This window comes from Lupinus angustifolius, unplaced genomic scaffold, assembly GCF_001865875.1.
Source record: "Lupinus angustifolius cultivar Tanjil unplaced genomic scaffold, LupAngTanjil_v1.0 Scaffold_31_7, whole genome shotgun sequence".
NCBI lineage: Eukaryota > Viridiplantae > Streptophyta > Magnoliopsida > Fabales > Fabaceae > Lupinus > Lupinus angustifolius.
This window is the reverse complement of record NW_017720640.1, coordinates 29,420-50,859: the sequence shown is the minus strand read 5'-3', so window position 1 is coordinate 50,859 and position 21,440 is coordinate 29,420. Positions and strand designations below refer to the sequence as shown.

General features: G+C 34.1%; 2 protein-coding genes and 1 long non-coding RNA gene across 3 annotated transcripts; 1 reads left to right on the top strand and 2 right to left on the bottom strand.

The window, feature by feature from the left end:
* Window positions 1-1,773: 1,773 nt before the first annotated feature.
* LOC109338608 (proline synthase co-transcribed bacterial homolog protein) lies at window positions 1,774-4,871 on the bottom strand. Its single transcript, XM_019575883.1, has 7 exons — window positions 4,598-4,871; window positions 4,460-4,526; window positions 3,626-3,672; window positions 2,982-3,069; window positions 2,418-2,548; window positions 2,227-2,325; window positions 1,774-2,121 (listed from the first exon to the last, which is right to left on the bottom strand). Exons 1-7 carry the CDS (start codon window positions 4,820-4,822, stop codon window positions 2,041-2,043), a joined length of 738 nt encoding a protein of 245 aa, XP_019431428.1. The 5' UTR covers window positions 4,823-4,871; the 3' UTR covers window positions 1,774-2,040.
* A 2,210-nt stretch (window positions 4,872-7,081) lies between these two features.
* On the bottom strand, window positions 7,082-7,579 carry LOC109338611 (uncharacterized mitochondrial protein AtMg00810-like). The gene is made up of 2 exons (XM_019575888.1): window positions 7,330-7,579; window positions 7,082-7,227 (listed from the first exon to the last, which is right to left on the bottom strand). The coding sequence occupies exons 1-2, from the start codon at window positions 7,577-7,579 to the stop codon at window positions 7,082-7,084; spliced, it is 396 nt and encodes a 131-aa protein (XP_019431433.1).
* A 2,051-nt stretch (window positions 7,580-9,630) lies between these two features.
* LOC109338612 lies at window positions 9,631-21,439 on the top strand. Its single transcript, XR_002106567.1, has 3 exons — window positions 9,631-9,897; window positions 18,311-18,317; window positions 21,428-21,439. It is a non-coding gene; the product is annotated as an uncharacterized LOC109338612 (long non-coding RNA).
* Window position 21,440: the final 1 nt, after the last annotated feature.

Genomic DNA, 21,440 nt, shown 5'->3' with positions numbered 1-21,440 from the left:
TGTGTTGTGTTGTGTTGTGTTGTGTTGTGTTGTGTTGTGTTGTGTTGTGTTGTGTTGTGTTGTGTGTTAGAGGAGAGACCTTATCCTCATGCCTTATGTGCCTTATGGATGAGTAGATAGTATTATCATATTCTGGATAACACTATTCTCATCTTACCTTATTCTCATCCACCTTTACACTTGAAAACCTGTTGCTCTACAAATGGGGACCATAACCCATAAAAGTAACCCCGTAGTAGTTACTACTTTAGTTGCAATAATTCTGATTCAGTCCCTTCATCAAATCAGAAATTGCCTGAAGGTATCTACACTTATTATTATTTCATGACACATATGCCCTTAGCCACCAAATTAATTACTTAAGATCATTGTATATTTTGGCTAATTACATAATGGCCATAACACAATTATAGAATTATATTTGTGACCCATAAATTGTCAGAAATTCTAACACAAGTAACCATATTTTGGGAATTTCGAGAACTGACACTGGTAGTCAGTATTGAGGGAAAAAATTGACACAGGTAGCCATTATGGGCATTTCGAGAACTGGCACTAGTAGTCAGTATTGTGAGAATTGGCACAGGTAGCCATATTGTAGGAAAATTTTGTAAATTGGCACTGGTAGCCATATTGTGGAAAATTTTGTTAATTGGCACTGGTAGCCATATTGTGGAGGGTGTACTCGAGATCGGTTCTTACAGTGCAATAAGAATTCGATAACAGAGATCTAGGGTGTTTTATCCTGGGGACGGCATAGTTGATAGTCTGTTTGCACATTTTGGGCAGTGCCACAAAACGTCTTAAAGAGAGCGACCTGGTCGTGACTCAGCCAGTAAGTATTATTTCGTGTCATTTAGAATTGCTGCAAGCTACGGTATCAACAGTTTATTATCAGACAAACTTTTTTAAAGTTGATATGAATGCTTCTCTTGATTAGAGTTTTTTACTTTATCAATATTTCATTTATATGAACATAACTTTGTAAAAAAAAACTTTTACAATAACTCCTGTAACTAATAATTATAGGATATGGGCAAGAATCCTAATAAGTATATAAAGTTGAGGGTGCCCTTAATATGAGAGTTAACAGCTAGGCTAATGCTTCTTCTCTTTGGAGAGGAATTGCTAAGGCATGCCCTAAAGTTTATGATGGCATCAAGTGGATGTTGGATTGTTGGGTAATAATGGAAAAATCAGATTTTGGAAAGATGCTTGGATCCCAGGTGTGTCTTGTATCGCGAGTATCCCAGGGATGGAGCCACTACAGTGGTGCATAATAGTATGAAGGATGTGAGTGGTTCCATTTCTCTCAAATCTTCTCTTTCTCTCTCTTTTCTCTTCATTGAAAGAATGGGAAATAAAAGTCTTATTAGGCAAAATGTCCTTTCTTCCTTCTCGGAGTTTCAAGACAGTTACAGTCATTTCTCAAATTTCTAGTCTGCCTAATCAAACCATGTTGAATCAATTCTCAAAAGTTATTCCAAAATGCACCATTAGGTTTAAACCAAAACGACTCTTGCTGTTTATCAATTCAAATGATGAAAACTAGTTATCCTCATATCATTCATATACATCAAGTCATAATGATGCCATCAAGTTAAAAATTTCAAAGATTATCTTGGTTCACAAGTCAAACTCCATTGGTGCCGTTCCTTTCCAATATGCCCATATTTGAATTCTTAGAGAAGCAATTGTTGGGAAAGGTAGCCATCAACCCCAATGGGATTACTTTCTACCCTACCCAAGTAATAGGATGGAAAGATGCCTTGATTAAAAAAGATTGAATATGTTGGTTTATATTTGATTGGAAAGTAACAACGTATATAATGTCCAACCTTGAAGATTATTCTCAACATAGTTCTCCTGGATCATGTTAACTATACCATAAATCCACCATGCCAATGAATATATTTATTTCCAGCTTAAATTATTTGTCTATGCTCTAAGACTTTGACATGTGAATGTAACCATCAAATACTTGCGAGATTCCCAAACTCGCACTGTAGCAACACATACAAGAATGCAAAATGAGGCCAGCTACTGAGCTTGTTTCTTTGGATACTCTCTGGCCCCAAATATGGTAGATCCAATCCTCACATTTGTACTTCCCATCTCAATCTGCAAAATTTCGGACATAGTTGTTTAATTTTTTAATGAAAATATCAAACGACTTGTCCCTTTAGTGTAATCTATGCATATTTTTCAAGAAAAAAGAGTCCTTACAGCTTGCTCAAAATCTGCAGACATGCCCATTGATAGCTCACATTGCTCTTCTGATATTTCAATAGCCTTACAAACTTCACTTCGACAATCAGATAACATCTGTCAAATACAGAAGAAAATTTAGTTTCGAGAATTATCTACAAGGAAGTCCAAGAAAATCAATAATCATGTCTAAAATGCATAATCGCCACCTTAAAATTTTCTGGAGTGGATGAATAATCTAGCATGCCAATTGTCATTAGGCCACAAAACTCAAGGTTTGGGCAGTTCCTAATATGTTTCACAAGGTCCACACATAAAGTTGGTTCAACACCAGATTTAGCTGCAAGAAAATGGCAGTCAAACATTATCGAGACTAAAGTGAAAACATCAGCAACAATATTTCATCATGAGACAAACAAAAAAACAAAGAAGCAAGCAGAATGTAAACCAGAATGCTCCTAAATAAGGCAGTCCAGCTGGTAAGCATTTTATTCTAATAAATATAGGTTATCTACATATAGAGCTTAGATATATGATGTTAGAATCAGTGATCTGCCAAACATAATTCTAACAAAAGAATTGAAAACTCTATTTTCTTGTGAATTTGATGTTATTTTCATATTAGTCTATTAGACACTGTGTAAATGATTTAGTTATTTTTATTAAGAACCATGTAAAATAATTTCAGCTAATTAACTTCTAACACAAGCAAGATAAATACATTAAGAGGCTGTAATGCTGGAAAGCTGGCAAATCTGTCAAGTGTTACTTACATGTTTCTCCACTTGTATTCACTTGAACAAAAACCTTCAAAGGTTTTCTGCCAATGCTTGCTACAACACGGTCAAGACGATTTGCTATCTGCCAGAGAAAAAAGAACAAAAACCAACTGATCAGTGCACTATTTGGAATAGAGTATCAAAATTATGCCATGCACTACAGTAAACTATTTTCAATGACATTTTAAATTAAGCTTTATTCTGTAGAACAGAATTCTGAAGAATGTGGTATCAAACATTAATGGCTAAAAGGAAAAAATTGAACTTAAGATCAGATGTAATCAAATGGCAGCTCTGTAGTAACTTCAAGTCATATAACCATATAGGTTAGTGAGTCACACAAGTATGCGACAACTGTAAGACCCGTCTGGAAGGATGCATCCTATAGTAAAGACTACTTTCAGCATCATATATATCACAATTCACTTTCCAAGAGAAATCCCAAAATGTTTGGATGAAACTCATCATAATAATACTACAACTATTTGCAAGTCAAAATCATTTTCCAAATTCCCATTCCACCCAAATTTAAAATTTCTGTAAAATATATTTATTGATGTACTCAAACGCTTGAATGCACATGTAAGAACAAATTTACCTTCATTTCCAACACACATTAACAAGGAAAAAATATGTACCTTCTCATCATCTACAGTCTCAACATATGCAAGGTTGGGAACAGCAGCTGTGAAACATCAATTTAAGAACAGAAACATGTAAGAATACTGAACCAAAATTATGAGTGCGGTAAAGATAACTTAATACACTGCAGACACTTGGAAGAGCTTATAAATATCTAATTTGAGCTTATGAGAAAAACTAATTTTCATAAGCTTATGACCTTCCTATATAAGCCCTTTTTAGCTTATTTCAGTATGCTCTTTCTGGCTTATTTTAATTAACATGTTTATCCAAACATGCCCAAAATGACACCTAAGTAACAATTTAAATGTACAAGCATGACCTCCACTAGTATAAACTTGGATGTATGAGCATAATAAAAACATTTTTTGGGAGGAGCACATATAGAGAAAAAAAATGGCATGATTTTGCGCATGGAAGCGGAAATTTAACGGTTGGAAAATATGTATCCAAGTTTCTAAGGAGCAAAGAACATGAAAAGTAAAGAGCACTCAGAAGTTAAAAAAAAGACATTTTACCAGTGTCTATATTTTATTATATTCTAAGAGATAAAACTGCATATATCTATCATCCCCGGACCCAGCCTCATGCAGTGGCTCGCTCTTTATTTATATTTTATTAGATTACTCAAGAACTAAACTATATTTGCTCAACTCAGTTAATATATTAAAGCTAGGGTTTGAGACTAAGATAATTTCAATCAAATGAGTTCCTGCTAATAAATTAACAAGTGACCATTGTTAAAAGTGAATCATAAAGCCATCCATTCATTCAAATAAATCAAAGCTATATATAATTCACAACTTGGATAAGAAAACAGTGAAACATACATAAAAGAGGCTTGACTTTATTACTCTGCAAATTCCCAATGAAATGCCACTCTATATCATCTGGAAGCTGCAATTGGATTGGGAAAAATCATTAGAAGCTTAACAATTAAAGATTTGAATTGACGGAATTGAATAAACCTGTGGAGCTTTCTCAACGATTTCTTGAACGTAGTTTTCGCCGAAGCATCGATGGCCAGAATCGTAGACCTCGCGGAGAACAGAAACTGGTTTAGTTTTGCTGACCGCAACAACCCGAACTTGTTGGGCAACCCGACCCGATTTCTCTGCGGCTTGTTGGACGCGGTGGAGGACCGACCTCAGCGACGCCGCAGCGACACCGTCTAAGGCAGCTGACGAGGCCATTTGCTACTGATTCAGTCTCTAACAATGCATCTACGCCCAAACTGTATTGGTTGGGAAATAAATACCGATGGGGTTAGAGGGTCCCATCAGAGTTATTAATAGTTTCTTTATTCTATATATATAAAGATGATGTAATTACATGGTGCAATTTTAATTTCTTCAAGAAAAAAGAAATTATATAATAACCAAATATCACATATTAAATTGAAAGTTATAATAAATGTAAAAATATTATAACATAAAATACTTCCAATAAATACATTATAATTCTTTAAAATAAAATATATAAAAAATGAATATTTAATATAATAAAATAAGAATGGTGGTGTGTGTACATGTTAGGTATAATTATAAATAAATAAAATTCTATTTTTTAAAAGAATACATTAAAATTTAAATGGTCAAGTAATTCTATCATTTTCATAATTTAATTATAGTTACAAACTCCCTAGAGGTTTTTCATCCGACACACCTATGCACAGTTCTTGTTAACCCAGGTGGGAGTTAATGTACTATTAACCCATAAATTGAAAACAAAGTGTAATTGTTAATACAATGAGGAAGAAAAGAAAAATACCTAAAGGTTGGAAGATAACAAGGGAGAATAAAAATGGAGAGAGAAAAATATATATAATGAAAGTAAAAGGTAATAAAAAATGATTTGCAGTTTTACATGTTCTATTGAAAAGCAAAACTTATCATTTCAAGTAATTATATATGTACACCTATTTATATGTAGCTGATTATTTATTTACCATGTTCACATAATGTGATGATTCATATTCCCTTTAAATGGAGAAACTGTAGCATGGAACTATAACATGGAACATAAAATGAGGAAATGAGTTATATGATTTTTTTTGGTAGAAAATATAAACAATAAGGGCAAAATAATGAACTTTAAAATACACCATATTGGATGGCTATAATGTGTTTTTGCATTATTAAGTAGTATAGATATAATGCAAATAATAATAATATTTATAAATTTATTATAATATATAAGTATGGATATAACAATAGATAATAATAAGTAGAGTAAATTACAGAATGCATCATAACGAACCAAAAATAATAAAGATACATTGATTTGTATATTATTTGGACTTGTCTCCATAATATATCATGTTTTGTTTAACTTAATTGCATTTATCACTTTTTTCTTTAAAAGATTACACTTATTTCTCATGCAGAGGTGGTCAGTGTAATGAAAGTATAAAAAATAAGGGGGTTTGTGTAAGTTTAAAAAAATGAGGGGTGGTTTGCATAATTTCGCTAAAACTCATGGAGTATCAGTGTAATTTACTCTAATAAGTATAATATTAATAACATCTTTCTCATACCTATATAGCATGCTTAAAGTTGATCACAATATATCCTTGAACCAATCCTAGTTAAAATAAACGTGGGCAAAAAACACATTGATGTTTTGTCTCACAATACCAAGTAGTTGTTTACTCTTACAAGATAAATAAAGGTTAGCCTTACTACAAGTTATGACTTAAACATAGGAACAATCTAATTTAATAAATTAGTCTATTAGATGTGAAAGTTTTATGATTTACTTATCATATTATGTTTACTATATTACATAATATGAAATTCCTAATATTGTTGCATCCTTTAAGGGTCAATGCCTATGACAATTTTCGGTATATAGATATTGTGAGAAAATAAAAAAAAATAAGAGAAAGGAGAGAGAAAGCCCTAACAGAGGGAGAGAAGAAACTGAATTGTAACTAACCTTTTGGTTAGTTATTTCTATTTTTGAAAAGTTACTAATGAATGGCTTACTCATTTCTATTTATAGACAATAAGAAGCACTTTATGCAAAGCTAATAAGTAACTCTTACATCAAGAGTGTAAAACTATTTAATACAAATGAAAGCCTATTAGCTATTTTAATATACCCCTTGAAATAGTACTTCCCCTTTTGCTGTGTTCTTTCAAAAATATAATGACAAACCAAAAAACTAAGCAAAACAACTAGTGATTTAGGTACAAAACATATGCCATTCTGAGGGATTTTCTCATTGATATGAACTTGGATGTTGAGAGAGACTTTGTTAAAACATCTGCAGTTTGATGCTCAGATGGAATATGCTTTACTTGAAGAGCCTTTGATTGGATTCTGTCTCTTACAAAGAACATGACCAGTTCAATGCGCTTTGTTCTACTGTGTAGGACATGATTGTGAGCCATAGCAACAATGCTAAGGTTATCACATAGAATCAAGGGAGTTTGATCTTTGTATTGCAATTATGAGAATAGGGATTCAATCCAAATAACCTCTTGAGTAGCTAAGGCAAGGCTTCTGTACTCAGCCTCAATACTTGACCTAGAAATGGTTTGCTGTTTCTTTGACCACCATGTCACAATGTTTGGTCCCAAAAAAATGCAAGCTCCTGAGATGGATTTTATGTCATCAAGATCAGAGGCTCAGCCAACATCACAACATGCCATGATAGGAAGAGGCATGAAAGAAACAACAAGCTTGATATGCAGACCTAAGGTTGAGGAGCCTCGTTGGTATCTTAGGATTCTCTTTAGTGCACTCCAGTGTTGATGTAGAGGTTTGCTCATGAATTGACAGACCTTGTTGACACGAAATGCTAGGTCAGGTCTAGTTATAGTTGCATATTGAAGTGCACCAACAATGGATCTGTATAGAGTGAGATCTTCAAACTGTTCTGAACCAGTTTTGGTTAATTTGTAGGAGGTTCTCATAGATGTAGAAGTGGATTTAGCAGTGTTCATGTTGACCCTATGTAGAAGATCTTTGATGTATTTGTATTGAAAGAGAAACGAGATCCATCAGCTAGATGTTTAACCTATATTCCAAGAAAGTAGTCAAGAGACCCTCGCTCTTTGAGAGCAATGGTGTTACTAAGTTTCTCTATAACCTTGTGAACTTGAGATGTAGATGAGCCATTGAGTATAATGTCATCAACATAAACCAAAACAAAAACTTTGTATGTAGGAGTGATTTGAATAAAGAGAGAATTGTCACATTTAATGACATGAAAACCAAGTTGAACTAGAGTGCCTTTTAGTCTTTCAAACCACTGTTTAGAGGCTTGTTTTAGGCCATATAGAGCTTTGTGAAGCTTGCACACCATGTTCTTGTCTCCACTGTGAAAACCAAGGGGTTGAATTATATAGACTTCTTCTTGTAGAATGCCATTAAGGAAGACATTATTAATATCTAGCTGTTCTAGAGGCCACTTGTCGGTAAAAGCTAAGGTAAGAAGGTTTCTGATAGTGATGGATTTGACATCAGGTGAGAATGTTTCAGTATAATCAACCCCTGGTTTTTTATGAAACCCTTTAGCCACAAGCCTAGCTTTGTACCTATTGACAGTCCCATCAATATTTTCTTTCACTCTAAAGACTCATTTACATCCAATAGTTTGTTTATGTGGAGGTAGAGCAACCAAAGACTATGTTCCTAGTTTGATCAGAGTATCAAATTCAGCTTGCATTGCTTGTAGCCGAACTGGATCAGTAATAGCTTCTTTAACACTTCTAGGTTCTGTGTGGGCTATAAGTGCTCTAAGATCTTCTCTGGGAACTATGGACTTATCAGTGCCAGATCTGGACCTGGTAACCATAGGGTGAAATGGAGCCATAGTGATAACACCTTGAGGAGAAGAGGAGTTTGTGACATTTTGACTAGGGGCGATATGGGACTAGGACTGGACACATTAGTAGTTGTAGGAGTGTTAGGTTGACTTTTGATTGTTCTGTTTAATTATGATTATCAGGTATGATGTATGAGTTAGTGGATGATGACTGTTGTGAGATTGAAGACTAAAAATGAGAACTTGACTATGTGATATTTGGGATAAACTTGTGTATGTGGAGGGATGGTGAGTTGGATGACTCAGAACTGACTTTTGTGTTAGAATTAGAGGAAGTATGAGTGATGGCATAGGAAAACATTTGCTCATTAAAGATAACATCCTTAGAAATGTAAAGTCTATCATATTTTGACCAACATTTATACCCTTTTATGTGTAGTAGAATATCCTAAAAAAGTACATTCAATAGACCTTAATTAAATTTATGACTGTTATAGGGTCTAAGTAAGGGATATGATGAACATCCAAAAACCTTGAGAAACTTATAATCTGGAACAATTTTGAAAAGTAGGTAATATGGAGATTTGTTTTGGAGTGAGAGGGAAGGGAGTCTATTTATCAGATAAACTATAGTGGTGAAGGCATACTCCCAAAAGGATAAGGGTAGGTTTGCATGAGTTAACAAGGCTAGTCTAGTTTCAACAATATGTCTGTGTTTTCTCTCTATAGTTCCCCGTTGATGATGGGTGTGTGGACATGAGATTATGTGTCTGATTCCTAGGGAGTTAAGGTAGTTTGTGAAAGGCCTAAACTCACCACCCCAGTCACTTTGTACAGCTTTGATGTTACCCTGAAATTGAGTTCTAACCATTTTGAGAAAGTGTTGAAACACATGTAAAGTATCTGCTTTTTATTTAAGTAGGTAAAACCAAGTATGTCTACTATGAGCATCTATTATAGACAGATAATATCTAAAACCAGATTCAGAGTATATAGGAGATGGTCCCCATAAGTAAACATATAAGAGATCAAAGGGAGTAGCATACACATTTGTGGATAAGTTAGAGTGAATTTGAGTTGTAGCACAACAGCAAGCTGAACATAAATCTGAGACAATTTTATTCAAACAAGGTATATTACAATTTTTCAAGACAGTGTTTTGCTTCATGGACATGACCTAGTCTACAATGCCATAGCAGAAATGAACTAGGTTTAGTTTGACTAGAAGTAGAAACTAAAACAGAAGCTTGAGATGTAGTAGGAGATGTGTGCAATGACTTGAGAAAAGACTTGGGAATTAGATTTCGAAATGCATAGAGGCCCTCTAGAGTGAGAGACCCTTGTAGTAGAACCTTATCAGAATCTTGTGATTTAACAAGACAAAAGTTAGAGTGAAACTCAAAATAGCATGAGTTATCTTTAGCAAATTGAGATACACTCATTAGGTTTTTGGTGATTGTGGGAACAAGCAGAAGATTTTGTAAGGATAATGAAGTAGTGGAATTAGCAGAATTAAAGTAGGTGTTACCACAACTTGTGATAGGAGCCTTGACACCATTACCCATATAGATTTGTTCTGGTCCAAAGTTTTTAGTAGGATCATGAAGCAGAGATGGATCTGAGGTTAGGTGATTAGTAGCACCAGAGTAAGGGTACCACATTGAAGACCTGGAATCTTGACTACCAGTTTTAGCATTCATAGCATTGACCTTGATGTTGATGAGAATATGTAGGCATAGGTGAATGTGCCCTGTGAAAAGTGCCAGATTGAGTGTTAGTATAACCTTGGCCAAATGGAGCAGCAGAAGTCTAGGCTCTAGCCATTGGTCAAGGAGAATATGATCCATATGGAACAGGTGGCCTTGAATAGATGTTCAGAATAGGAGGTCCATACTGGCTTTGAGCTTGATATTGTCCATAAAAGTAAGATGGATTCAGGGTTCCATGATGATTGTCATAAGGTGCATAGCAACACGATGACACATCATGACCTGGTTTTCTGCAGTAGTCACAAAAGAAGCTTCTAGGATGATTGAAAGCTCTACCAGAATGAAAACCACGACCACCACGTTTACCACCACGTCCACCTTGAGATTGAGCATAGAAACCATATTGAAAATTTCCTAAAGGTCTGGATTCAATGCCAGAATAGTGAGGAGAATGAGCATTGACAAGTGGAGAAGGCATTGAGCCATATAGAGGTGACTGAGCCACAACATTTGCTGAGAGTGCACCAAATACATACTTGTTCTTGTTCTTGACTAATCTTGATTCAAAAGTAAGTAAAAATTGCTCCAAATCATGAATTGAGGGAGGATTAATATGGCTTTCAATAGAAGTAATAACATTCTGAAAATCTTCATTTAAACCATCCAGAATGCAATCAACATGTTCTTCTAGAGTAATCGGTGTTTCAATTGAAATTGAGGAATCGGTTAGGGTTTTTACCTTAGAGAAAAATTCTGAAACAGTCATGGATCCTTGAGAAAGAGACTTGAGTTGAGTTTGCAATTGACGACTCCTAGATTTTGTATGTGAGTTGCAAAACGCATGTAGTTCACTCCATAACTGCTAGGAGTGAACACAACCAACCACACATGGATGAAGCGATTCTGAAATTAAATTAAGAAGCCACAAAAACACTGCTTAATCTTGCTCTTCCCACGCTAAGAAACCAGGATTCACGTGATGCATATCACGATCCAAATCGGACAAAAAACACGGAGGAATATCAGTGGAATGAATGAATCTGAGTGCACATTTGGATTTTAGAATCGTAAGAATGAATTGGCTCCACGTGAGGTATTTATGTTCTATGAGCTTCACACTTGGAATTTGAAGAGAAAAATTTGAAGATTGAGCAGGAAGAGGTGCTACAGCAGAAGACGAAAGAGGTGGAGATGAAGTTTCTTGAGGAGGATCGTTAATGGCGTGGTGATGATATCATGTGAGAAATGAAGAAAATAAGAGAAATGAGAGAGAGAACCCTAACAAAGAGAGAATAAACTGAATTGTAACTAACTTTTTGGTTAGTTATTTCTATTTCTGAAAAGTTACTAATGAATGGCTTACTCATTTCTATTTATAGACAATGAGAAGCACTTTAGGCAAAGCTAATAACTAACTCTTACATCAAGAGTGTAAAACTATTTAATACAAAGGAAAGAGGAAAGCCTATTAGCTATTTCTAATAGATATTGATATGATGATAGTCCTTTCTTTTTTGGTGGCTTTTACTAAATCATTGGTATTAGAAAATATGTTTTAGTTCAACATCAATTTTCTGTGGCACAATTCTTAATAATAAACACAAAACATTAACGATGAACCTTAGCATGGGCATTTTAAGAGAAAAGCTAAAGGTAAATTTAACTGAATAATAGACTATTGATTTTTAGTTAGGTCTTCAAAGTAAAGATAAATTGGGCCTAACTAAAGATAAAAACCCAACTGAAAGAAAAGACAATATTAACTATTAGAATATTATCAATTTCAGTCATTTACAAACATACTTCTTCTGATTGGAGGATTAATAATCATTTTGGATTTATTTGTGGTGAAAAGTATTTTGTTAGAATGGCTCAACATTAAGAACATAGATTTATTATCCTAAGTCGTGTTAAAATATTATTTGTGCTAATGAAAATATATCATATTAATTAATTTTTTTGAATATTCATTACAATATTATCAATTTCACTCATTTACAAACATACTCCTTCTGATTGGAGGATTAATAATCATTTTGGATTTATTTGTGGTGAAAAGTATTCTGTTCAAATGGCTCAACATTAAGAACATAGATTATTGTCCTAAGTCATGTTAAAATCTTATTTGTACTAATAAAAATATGTTATGTTAATTAATTTTTTTGAATATTCATTACTTTTGATGTTTTTGTTTCATTATTCTTGCTTATTGGACAAAGACAATATTTGCCACTAACAGAATTCTTCTCCAACACTACACCTCCCAAAATGTCTGTTGGATTCAAACTAGTTGTATAATATTTGTTGTATAGTTTTCCAACCAAAAGGTCAGCTAGAAGGAAAGAGCAGTGCCTTTGTAACAGATTTTCTGGTTTATCCCCGGAAAGAATGCATTTCCTTGACACTTTTGTACAAGCAATTACATGTTTCGTGCGGCACTTAAATAGTTAATACGAGTGTGTGTCAAGAAAATACAAATTGAAATTGATTCTGAACCTCGTGACTCGTGTGTAGAGTACTTAGTTCATGCAAGAATGCAATCAATAAAACCACATAAAAGAAACAAAACCATTTGGTAGCTACCACATTTCACATTTCTTTTCCAACTTTTGTTTAATATTTTCACATTTTTTTGGCACTAATAAAAATAGTTATTTTAATTAAACTTTTTAAACCAGAACAGGATCCACTTATTTCAAGTTTAAATTTTTTAAACTTACTCATCATCCTAACTATTAATTCTAGAGAAATGTAATAGTTTGAATTAATGAGTAGATCTATACCATTAAGTGTCTATATAATTAATGTCCATAAAAAAATTATTCTTGGAGTAAACGAATCTCTCGCCAAATCTTTATTATTATTGTTGTTATTTTTGCTTCATTATTATTAACACCAGAAAATATGGAGTAAGATATTATACAAACTATCTTTCTTGGTTTTCTTCCATTTATATATTTAGATATTTGTTTTACATGTAAAGAAACCTAATTTAGTTATTAAACCACACGCATGGCTCCTGAATCTAGCACACATTTTGCGGCTTTCACTGTTCAAGCAATGACCTTAAAACAATTTCTTAACTATATATATATATATAGCTACCAAGTATCCTTTTCTATCCATAAAAGCCATTTATATTTTCACTACATTCAACTTAATTTCTCAATCTAGTATATTTTGCAATGAAGTCCTTTCAGATACTCTTCCTTTTGGCCATGCTAATAACTTATGTTATTGCTTACTCAGAAACACCACAGCATAAAGAATCACAAATTTTCACTTCTTCCAAGAACCACAATTCAACTAAAAATTCTTATAAATATGGTAGAGGGCACATGACTTGTGATAAGTACCCTAGAGTTTGTCATGTCAAGGGCAGTGAAGGGCATGATTGTTGCAGAAAGAAATGTGTGAATGTGTCAACAGATAGAAACAATTGTGGAGAATGTGGAAAGAGGTGCAAGTACTTGGAGGCATGTTGCAAAGGTAAGTGTGTGAATACTATGTTTAATAAGCACCATTGTGGAAGATGTGGCAACAATTGCCACCATGGAAAATTGTGTGTCTATGGTTTATGCAACTATGCCTGAATTTCAGAGGACAACAACTCCAAACGAATGATATTATTAATTGAGATCAACTACTTGTTACCTTTTGCAAATTTTATAGGTATATACATAGAAAGCACAACTTCTCTAGTACCTGTATGAGGATTGTTACATGTGTCCTATAATTTTTTTAATGGTCAACATTTAAATTAGTTTTAAATAAAATAATGTAAAAATTTACCAAGTCTCATATTTCATATTTCAGCAATGGATTCCCCGGTATATGAGGATCTCATCATATATATATATATGAGGAGGGATTCGTTTACATTCAATTTATGTTACACTAGTTACACTCAATCTCAGTCATTCATTTTCTTAAATCCAATAGACCAAATGAGCGAAAATTAAAAGTTAATTAAGATTTCTCTTTTTCTCTATCATCATTTATTTCATCACTCATTTGGTCTATTAGATTTAAGAAAATAAATGGCTGAGATTGTATGTAATTAGTGTAACATAAATTGAGTGTAAACGGATTCCTCCTCATATATGAGAGATCTATTTACACTCATTTTAAGTTACACTCAATCTCAACTATTCATTTTCTTATATTCAACGAACCAAATGAGTGAAACTTAAAAGTTATTTAAGATTTCTCTTTTTCTCTTTCATCACTTATTGCATTCACTCATTTGGTTCGTTAAATCTAAGAAAATGAATGGCTGAAAATTAAGTATAATTCATGTAACTTAAAATGGATGTAAACATATCCCTCCTCTCTATATATATAATGGTCAGCAAAATATGCATATGATAAATTGTAAAGGAGAAATCTTTATAGGATGCTTGATGCACTAAGCATAAAGAAATGGTTTGTCAAATCCACATAGACTTGTTTGATACTAGTCGTTCAACTAAAAATTGTTATTCTAAGTTTGTTCTGAAAAGGATTTTTGGATGGTTTAATTAACTAATACTCACTAATTGATTAAACTATTTAGAGTAAATGTGTTGTCGTGGAGTTTCCTACTTACTATTAATGCACACATGATTCAAATACACTAATTCATTTAGCAATGATTCTTTCACAAAAATGACCTCAAATATACTAAAAACTAATGTTTTAATCACAATGGTAGTTTATGCAATAAAGCTCTATGTCTAGTAACGTATATACACAAGATGAAGAACTATGATTCACAAAATCATACATTTATACTAGTAGTCTATGCATGTGATACTGAGTAAAAGGCAACATATCAATTGTATTAACTGTCAATGTCTTGGTCTACGCTAATAGCTTATTAAGATAGCTCTATGATTGACAACTAAATTAACAAAATGATGAAGTTATATGAGCCGTTAAACACACCTCTATATCTACTAGTCTATGTTAACAAGTTTGAGAGTTATAAAGTTATCAAGTTAACTCTATGTCTAGTAACTATATAATGACATTCATCAGATGACAATTTTGATATAAGTCTATGTCTAGCAAATATACTAAATGATGAGCTATACAAAGTTAGAATCATGTCATGATTTCTCTAAGCACTTAATTCACAAAGCATACAATAAGATATCAAATTTAAAGCAAGTATTAAGCATATATATAACTCAAAACAATCAAAGCTTCATGAATTAATATCAAATGAATCAATGTGTATACTTTAATCTTGTATCACATTCAATCCCAAGAAAAAAAGAACTTAGCTACTCATTTTCGCAAATTGTAAATAAGATAGGGATAAAACACAACTAATGAGATGGTAGAACCACAAACAAATGAGCATAGATTAGCTTTTCTAATACTTACCATTTGTTCCCATTAGTCAAATGAGTCAAACTACCCTAAAAAATAAAAGAAACTAAGTATAAAGTATTCTTATTCGAATATATTCTTTACAAACTCAAGTTAAACCCCTTAAATAGTGTCATAATTTTGGTTCTCAAGCTCAACACACCACTTCGTATAGCCAGACACAACCTTTCAGCGCACCGGCTTGCGTTGAGCGAATCTCCTTGCATTGAGTGTACCTCCATTTTCTGTTAAGCGCAGACTTGGCGCTTAGCATATACTAAACATAACGTTTTCACTAAAATTTTGTAACTTGTGTTGAGCGCAAGAATGACGCTTAGCACAACTATTTTTTTGTATTTCACCAATCTGATTGTTCATGTTAAAGATCCATCTGTTCGGAATAATATATCCAAAATTCAGCTCGATCCAATAGTGAACAAATGAGGTGCCACTATTTTACTCGGATTACTCATGGTTAAATCCTTACTTTTATCCCGAACTTAGTTGTTTTTGCAATAATTCATCTGTTTTTGGCCTGCACAAATACTCTAAAGGTGACATTTGACAATTCAATATATTTTATGCTTTTAGGATCAATTAGCCAACAAATTAGATTAATTAAAGAGTTAAAGACCAACAAGGCATTGCTCTAGTGATGTAAGTCCTCACAGGATCCCCAAGGTCGAGGTTCGATTCTTGGGAGCGACACTTATTGGGAGGGGCAGTCACGAACCCCAAAAGTGATTAGTTCCATACCCAAAAGGGTGAGATGATATCCTTTATAGTATCAAGAAAAAAGATTTAAAGTACCATAAATTTGATAGTTCAAATATGATATTTTGACACTTAGCATTACTCGAGAGAGAACAATTGTCATTTAAAAATTGTAATAGTGAGAACAAACTAAATATGGATCATACAACATACATAATTTAGATTAAAAGTTACTTAAAAATTATTTAAAATATTCATGTACATTTATCTGATGACAATTCAAATAAATTCTAATAATTCATATTTATTATTCACAATAATTATTATTCTCACTTGAGTCATTTCACTTGAGTCATATAAGGAAATAAATTATCTCCTCTAGCCAGTAAAAGTATGACATATGTACTCTTTTGTTTAGTTTTAGAAATATTATTATAGAAAATAATTAATTAGGACACATGTCATAATTTTATTGGATGGATGAGATAATTTATCTTATTATACCAGAAGATACATTATTATCTTTCAAGAATGATCATATTAGTATTGTATGCCTAAATATTTTGATCAAAACTCAAATTTTACTTTGTTAACACAACTTTATTTCAATTAATTTAGGTTATTTTATTTTTAAAACTTTTATTGTTTTTTCACTCTCTTCACATGTTATCTCATTCATTAATTACTTAATTTTTATTCCTCAAATACTATCCACCTCCTTCTTGAGATGTCGTGTGAGTATTTTTAGCTTGAGATAGTAATAAGGCTTTTGCAGAACAATAAAGGAATAAGAGCAATAAAAAAAATTAGTGCAGAAAAGATAATTCTTAATTCATTCATAGCCTCCATGTATCAGCTGGAGCAAGGTTAAATACATGAGCTAGAGAATTTAGGATTTCAACTATTAGATATGGGCTAAACAACATAAGGTCCAAGATTAAATAAAATTAAAATTGCACTCATTAATTTCGCACCACATAATCAGATAACCATATGGGCCTTTGCTTAGATCGAATGGGCCTTTGTGTATTTTCAGTCCTATCATTGTCCAACCCATAGAGAGACACCTTGTCCTCAAGGCTTGATGTAAAGTCAACAACATGGGGACCGCGTGGAGTTGAATTACAACAAGCAGATAATATTTTAGTGGGGACAACTGAGTGGAATTAATGGGTAGATTGGAGTTTGCAGTGGGGATTGTGATTTCCCTTTAATCACTCCTCGAGACGTGGGAAGTAATGAAGAGGGTGTAGAGATGTGCAAATCATCCAACGAAGTAGAATTAACTCCATCATCCAACAGTTCTTTTTGAACCAGGTGATGTGAACGAGGTTCACTTTGAAAAGTAGTGATCAGATTTTTATCACCTACATTAATGCTTTTTAAGTTTGCAACAGCAAAATCACCTTGATTCTGTCCATCATTTATCACTTCATTCAAAAGCCATATTTCCCATTTATTCTCTGTTGGTTCATGTGGCTCTTCTCTCACTCGTTTTTCTTCTTCTTTTCTAACCCCACCATGGGTCTCCTTCACTTCTTATTTTCTCTGAACTATACTGCCCACACCTTGTTCATCCATTAAAGGTCCAAACAGGGAGGCGTTGTGTATACCGCTGGAAGGCCCTGTTGGGTCTGGTGGTGCCACGACTAGTTGTTATGGTGAGTCTCGCCGAAACCTGATGAGGGAGGTGTCTCTTGCTTAGCCGCGAGGGTCACCATGGAAACGCCTTAGGAGAGAGACATGGAACACGGGGTGGATGCGAGACGTTGGTGGAAGTTCCAATTTATAAGCCATCGACCCAACGCTCTTAATAACTCGATATAACTCGTAGAAATGTAGAGACGGTTTATGGAAGCAGCGTTGAGCCACTATTTTCTATCGATATGCTTGAAGATGGAGGATAACCCAATCACCTGCCTCAAAGGTAATATCTTTTCGTCTTGAGCCGGCTTGTACTTTCATACGTTGTTGTGCATGAACAAGGCGCTTTTTAAGGGTGACTAACATTTCAGTTCTTGTTTGCAGGACCTCCTGGATCTATGGGTTAGTGGTGGATCCAGGGAGGTAGTCTTGAATTGTTGCTGGGGTTCTACCATAAAGAGCTTCAAATGGTGTCATTTTTAGAGTCAGATGGTGGTTAGTATTGTACCAATACTCGGGCAGAGGGAGATGAGCAAACCACCGGTTCGATTGAGAACCCGTGAAACACCAAGGTATGTTTGGAGTCCATGGTTCACAACATATGTTTGGTCGTCGGACTGAGGGTGGTTTGCGATGTTGTAGCATAAAGAAGTGTTAATGAGCTTCCTTCTAGAACCCATTGAGAAACAAGGGGTCACGTTAAAAAACTATGCTTTTAGGAACATCATGGAGCCTTCAAATATCATTCAGAAAACGCAGAGCATGGGTTTCAGCAGAGAACCGAGTCGGTAGAGTAGTGAAATAGGCGTACTTGGTGAGCCAGTCCACGACAACCCATATGATCGTATGGCCCTGAGAAGAAGGTAAATGTGTTATGAAGTCCATAGATATTTCCTCCCATACCCTTTCTAGAACTTTTAGTGGTTGTAATAACCCTTGGTATTTTTGTGGTAGGAAGTTGTTATACTGACATACGTCACACTGTTGAACAAACAACTTGACAGCTTTGGCTATGTTAGTGTTAAGTGTTATATTGTGAAGGAATTCCACATAATTTTGGGAACTTATTGTGTAGTAATGGTAAAAATTATGCACAATTCTAAAGAATCTAGTGTAATAAGTCTTGCTTAAGAAGCTTACATGTTTTATGTCAATTGCATGAGAATGAGGATTAAAAAAGATGGAAATTGAAGGAATTTGTGTAAAAGAAGCTCTAGATCTCTCGCCCAAGCCACATGCTGACCTAAGCATCAATTTGACCTATTGCCTAAGCGAGAGGCTATCGCTCAAGTGACAATTCCAATTTTTGGATGTCAAAATTTATGTGTGTATCTTGTCCGAGCAAGAGCACCTCGTTCAAGCGAGAAATACAGGTTCAAAACTCTGAATTTCTGGCCCAAGCCATAACTGTCGCTCAAGCTAGAAGAGTTTCTTAATGCTGAAATTTGCTCTCTCGCTCGAGCGAGAGGCAAAAATTCTAAATTAGATATAGGCGGTTACACGAATGTGAGTGTGGTTCCAATCAGTTTTCAAGCACTTTCTTCATACTTTCTAGAGAGAGAAACACGAGAGAGAATGAGAGAAGTCCTGGGAACGACTTTAGATTTAGATTTTCTTGTATTTTACATCTTTCTAGTATTGTAATGCATATGATGAGTGACTAATTCTCTCTATGTTGGGATTGAAATATAATCTTCTACCTCTTGTATTCTTGGATTCAATTCAAAAATATATTGTGTTGTTTGATTTTGGAAAGTTTATCATTTGCTTAATGCTTGATTCTTCTTAATTTCTAGTTTCTTGATCTTGGATCTAAGTTTAATTGAGAAGTTAAATTTGGAATCGAATCTGGATAATGTTTCTTGATTCATCATTGATCTAGGAATAGACAATGATGTATGAATTGCTTTTACATTGGATTTAATGCTAGATAATTGATTAAATATCCAAAGAGTTGGTGTTTGATGAATTATCTAAGGATTTTGTAATCAATGAATTGATACAAATGATTCGAAGGAAATTTTGTATCAAGATCAATAATTTCACAAGTTTTATAGAATTGAATCTAAAGATTACAAAGAAGAGGAATGATGAAAGTCAATCCCAACCATTTTTATTTTGTTTTAGAAAACCATTTTTAATTAATTGTTTTCGATAATCTAAACCAATGAACAACCTTAAATCTCAACTTTGTACATATCTACTCAATTTACTGTTTTAGAAAATATTATAGATCAGAATTGCTCTCTAAGGACGATATCCAAGTATTTACCGGTTTTGTTACTTGAACGATACAGTTCAGTGGCCGTACTAAAAACGCCAACAACCAGACCAGTAGCACAAAGTTGTAAGACGAGCCAAAGTCAGTTTCCATCGAGAATGACCAACAAATGGTGTTTGATGGAACTCTTTTAACAAAATCATCCACAGGTCCACTTTATCAGGTATGAAAATACAGTTCTGAAAAAATATCATTCCTTGTGATATATGAAATTTTGAACTGCTTGGTGTTTCTGAGTCTAATTTGGTGATAAATTGTTGACCCACCGAGGTACTGTAATATGAGCAGATCCGATCTAGAATATATGGGAAAGAGGATGACATGGAGTAGCATGTGGCTGAATCTTCATTGTGGCACCTAGACAAGGCGTCAGTGACTCTATTTGAGGTATCAGACTTGTATTTAATTTCATAGTCAAATTCTATGAGTTTTGTTGCCCATTCTTGTTGTTCTGGTGTGTGTAGACCTTGAGTCATTAAGTGTTTCAAGCTTTGTTGATATGTATAAATCTGAAATTTTCTACCAATGAGGTACTGACGCCATTTTTTTTTACAGATTTGGTCACCGCAAACATCTCGCGAACATAAGTGGAAAAGTGTTGCATCTAAGAAGACATTTTCTTGTTGAAGAAGGCTACAAGATGTCCTTCCTGCGAGAGAACAACACCAATCGCAACGGTTGAAGCGTCTGTTTCCACAACAAATGGCTTGGAGATGTTGGGTATCGAAAAGGTTTGTGTTGTGTGGTTTTTGAGTCTTTGAGCTTTGATTCAACAAGTTTAGTAAGTCTTAAAGCTTCTACAATATTAGAGGGGTGGAGTACAGCCAACCCATGCCTAATCTCAGTCATTAGCCTAGAAATAAAACAGTTTAAAATTACCTATAGGGAAAGACCCAATATTTTGTTGTAGAGTGTTTCAAATTGCCTTTGATATTCTCTCACTATACCAGTTTGTCGAAGCTTAAATAACTCTGCCTGATGATTTTCATAACAGGAGGGTCCAAAATGTGTCTCCAAGCATATAGTGAAACTCTCTTAGTCGGTAAAAGTAGAGTTATGGAAAGCCCACTTAAACTAGCTTAAGGCTTCCATTTTCATATAAAAGGAAATGACGTGGAGACGATGATCTGGAGTTACTTGGTAAAGCTGAAAATCTACTCAGCTTGGAAAAACCAGTCCAAGGGTTCTGACCCATCAAATGGGTTGAGTTGTAATTTAGGGGGTCTAGGTTGGGTTGTTGGTTGGTGCGTATAGGGAAAATTGGGGGAATGTAAGGGTTAGTAGGAGCGAAAATGGGGAATTGGTGAATGTGCATAATTAGGAAAATGTGTGGG

Excerpts from the sequence above, each read along its gene's own strand:
- LOC109338608 (XM_019575883.1), bottom strand. The coding sequence starts at position 4,822 with ATGGCCTCGTCAGCTGCCTTAGACGGTGTCGCTGCGGCGTCGCTGAGG. Across the intron at positions 3,673-4,459 it reads TAAAGTCAAGCCTCTTTTAT|CTGCTGTTCCCAACCTTGCA; the intron begins GTATGTTTCACT and ends GATGTTTCACAG. Across the intron at positions 2,326-2,417 it reads CCACTCCAGAAAATTTTAAG|ATGTTATCTGATTGTCGAAG; the intron begins GTGGCGATTATG and ends TGTATTTGACAG.
- LOC109338611 (XM_019575888.1), bottom strand. The coding sequence starts at position 7,579 with ATGAACACTGCTAAATCCACTTCTACATCTATGAGAACCTCCTACAAA. Across the intron at positions 7,228-7,329 it reads ACGAGGCTCCTCAACCTTAG|GAGCTTGCATTTTTTTGGGA; the intron begins GTCTGCATATCA and ends AATCCATCTCAG.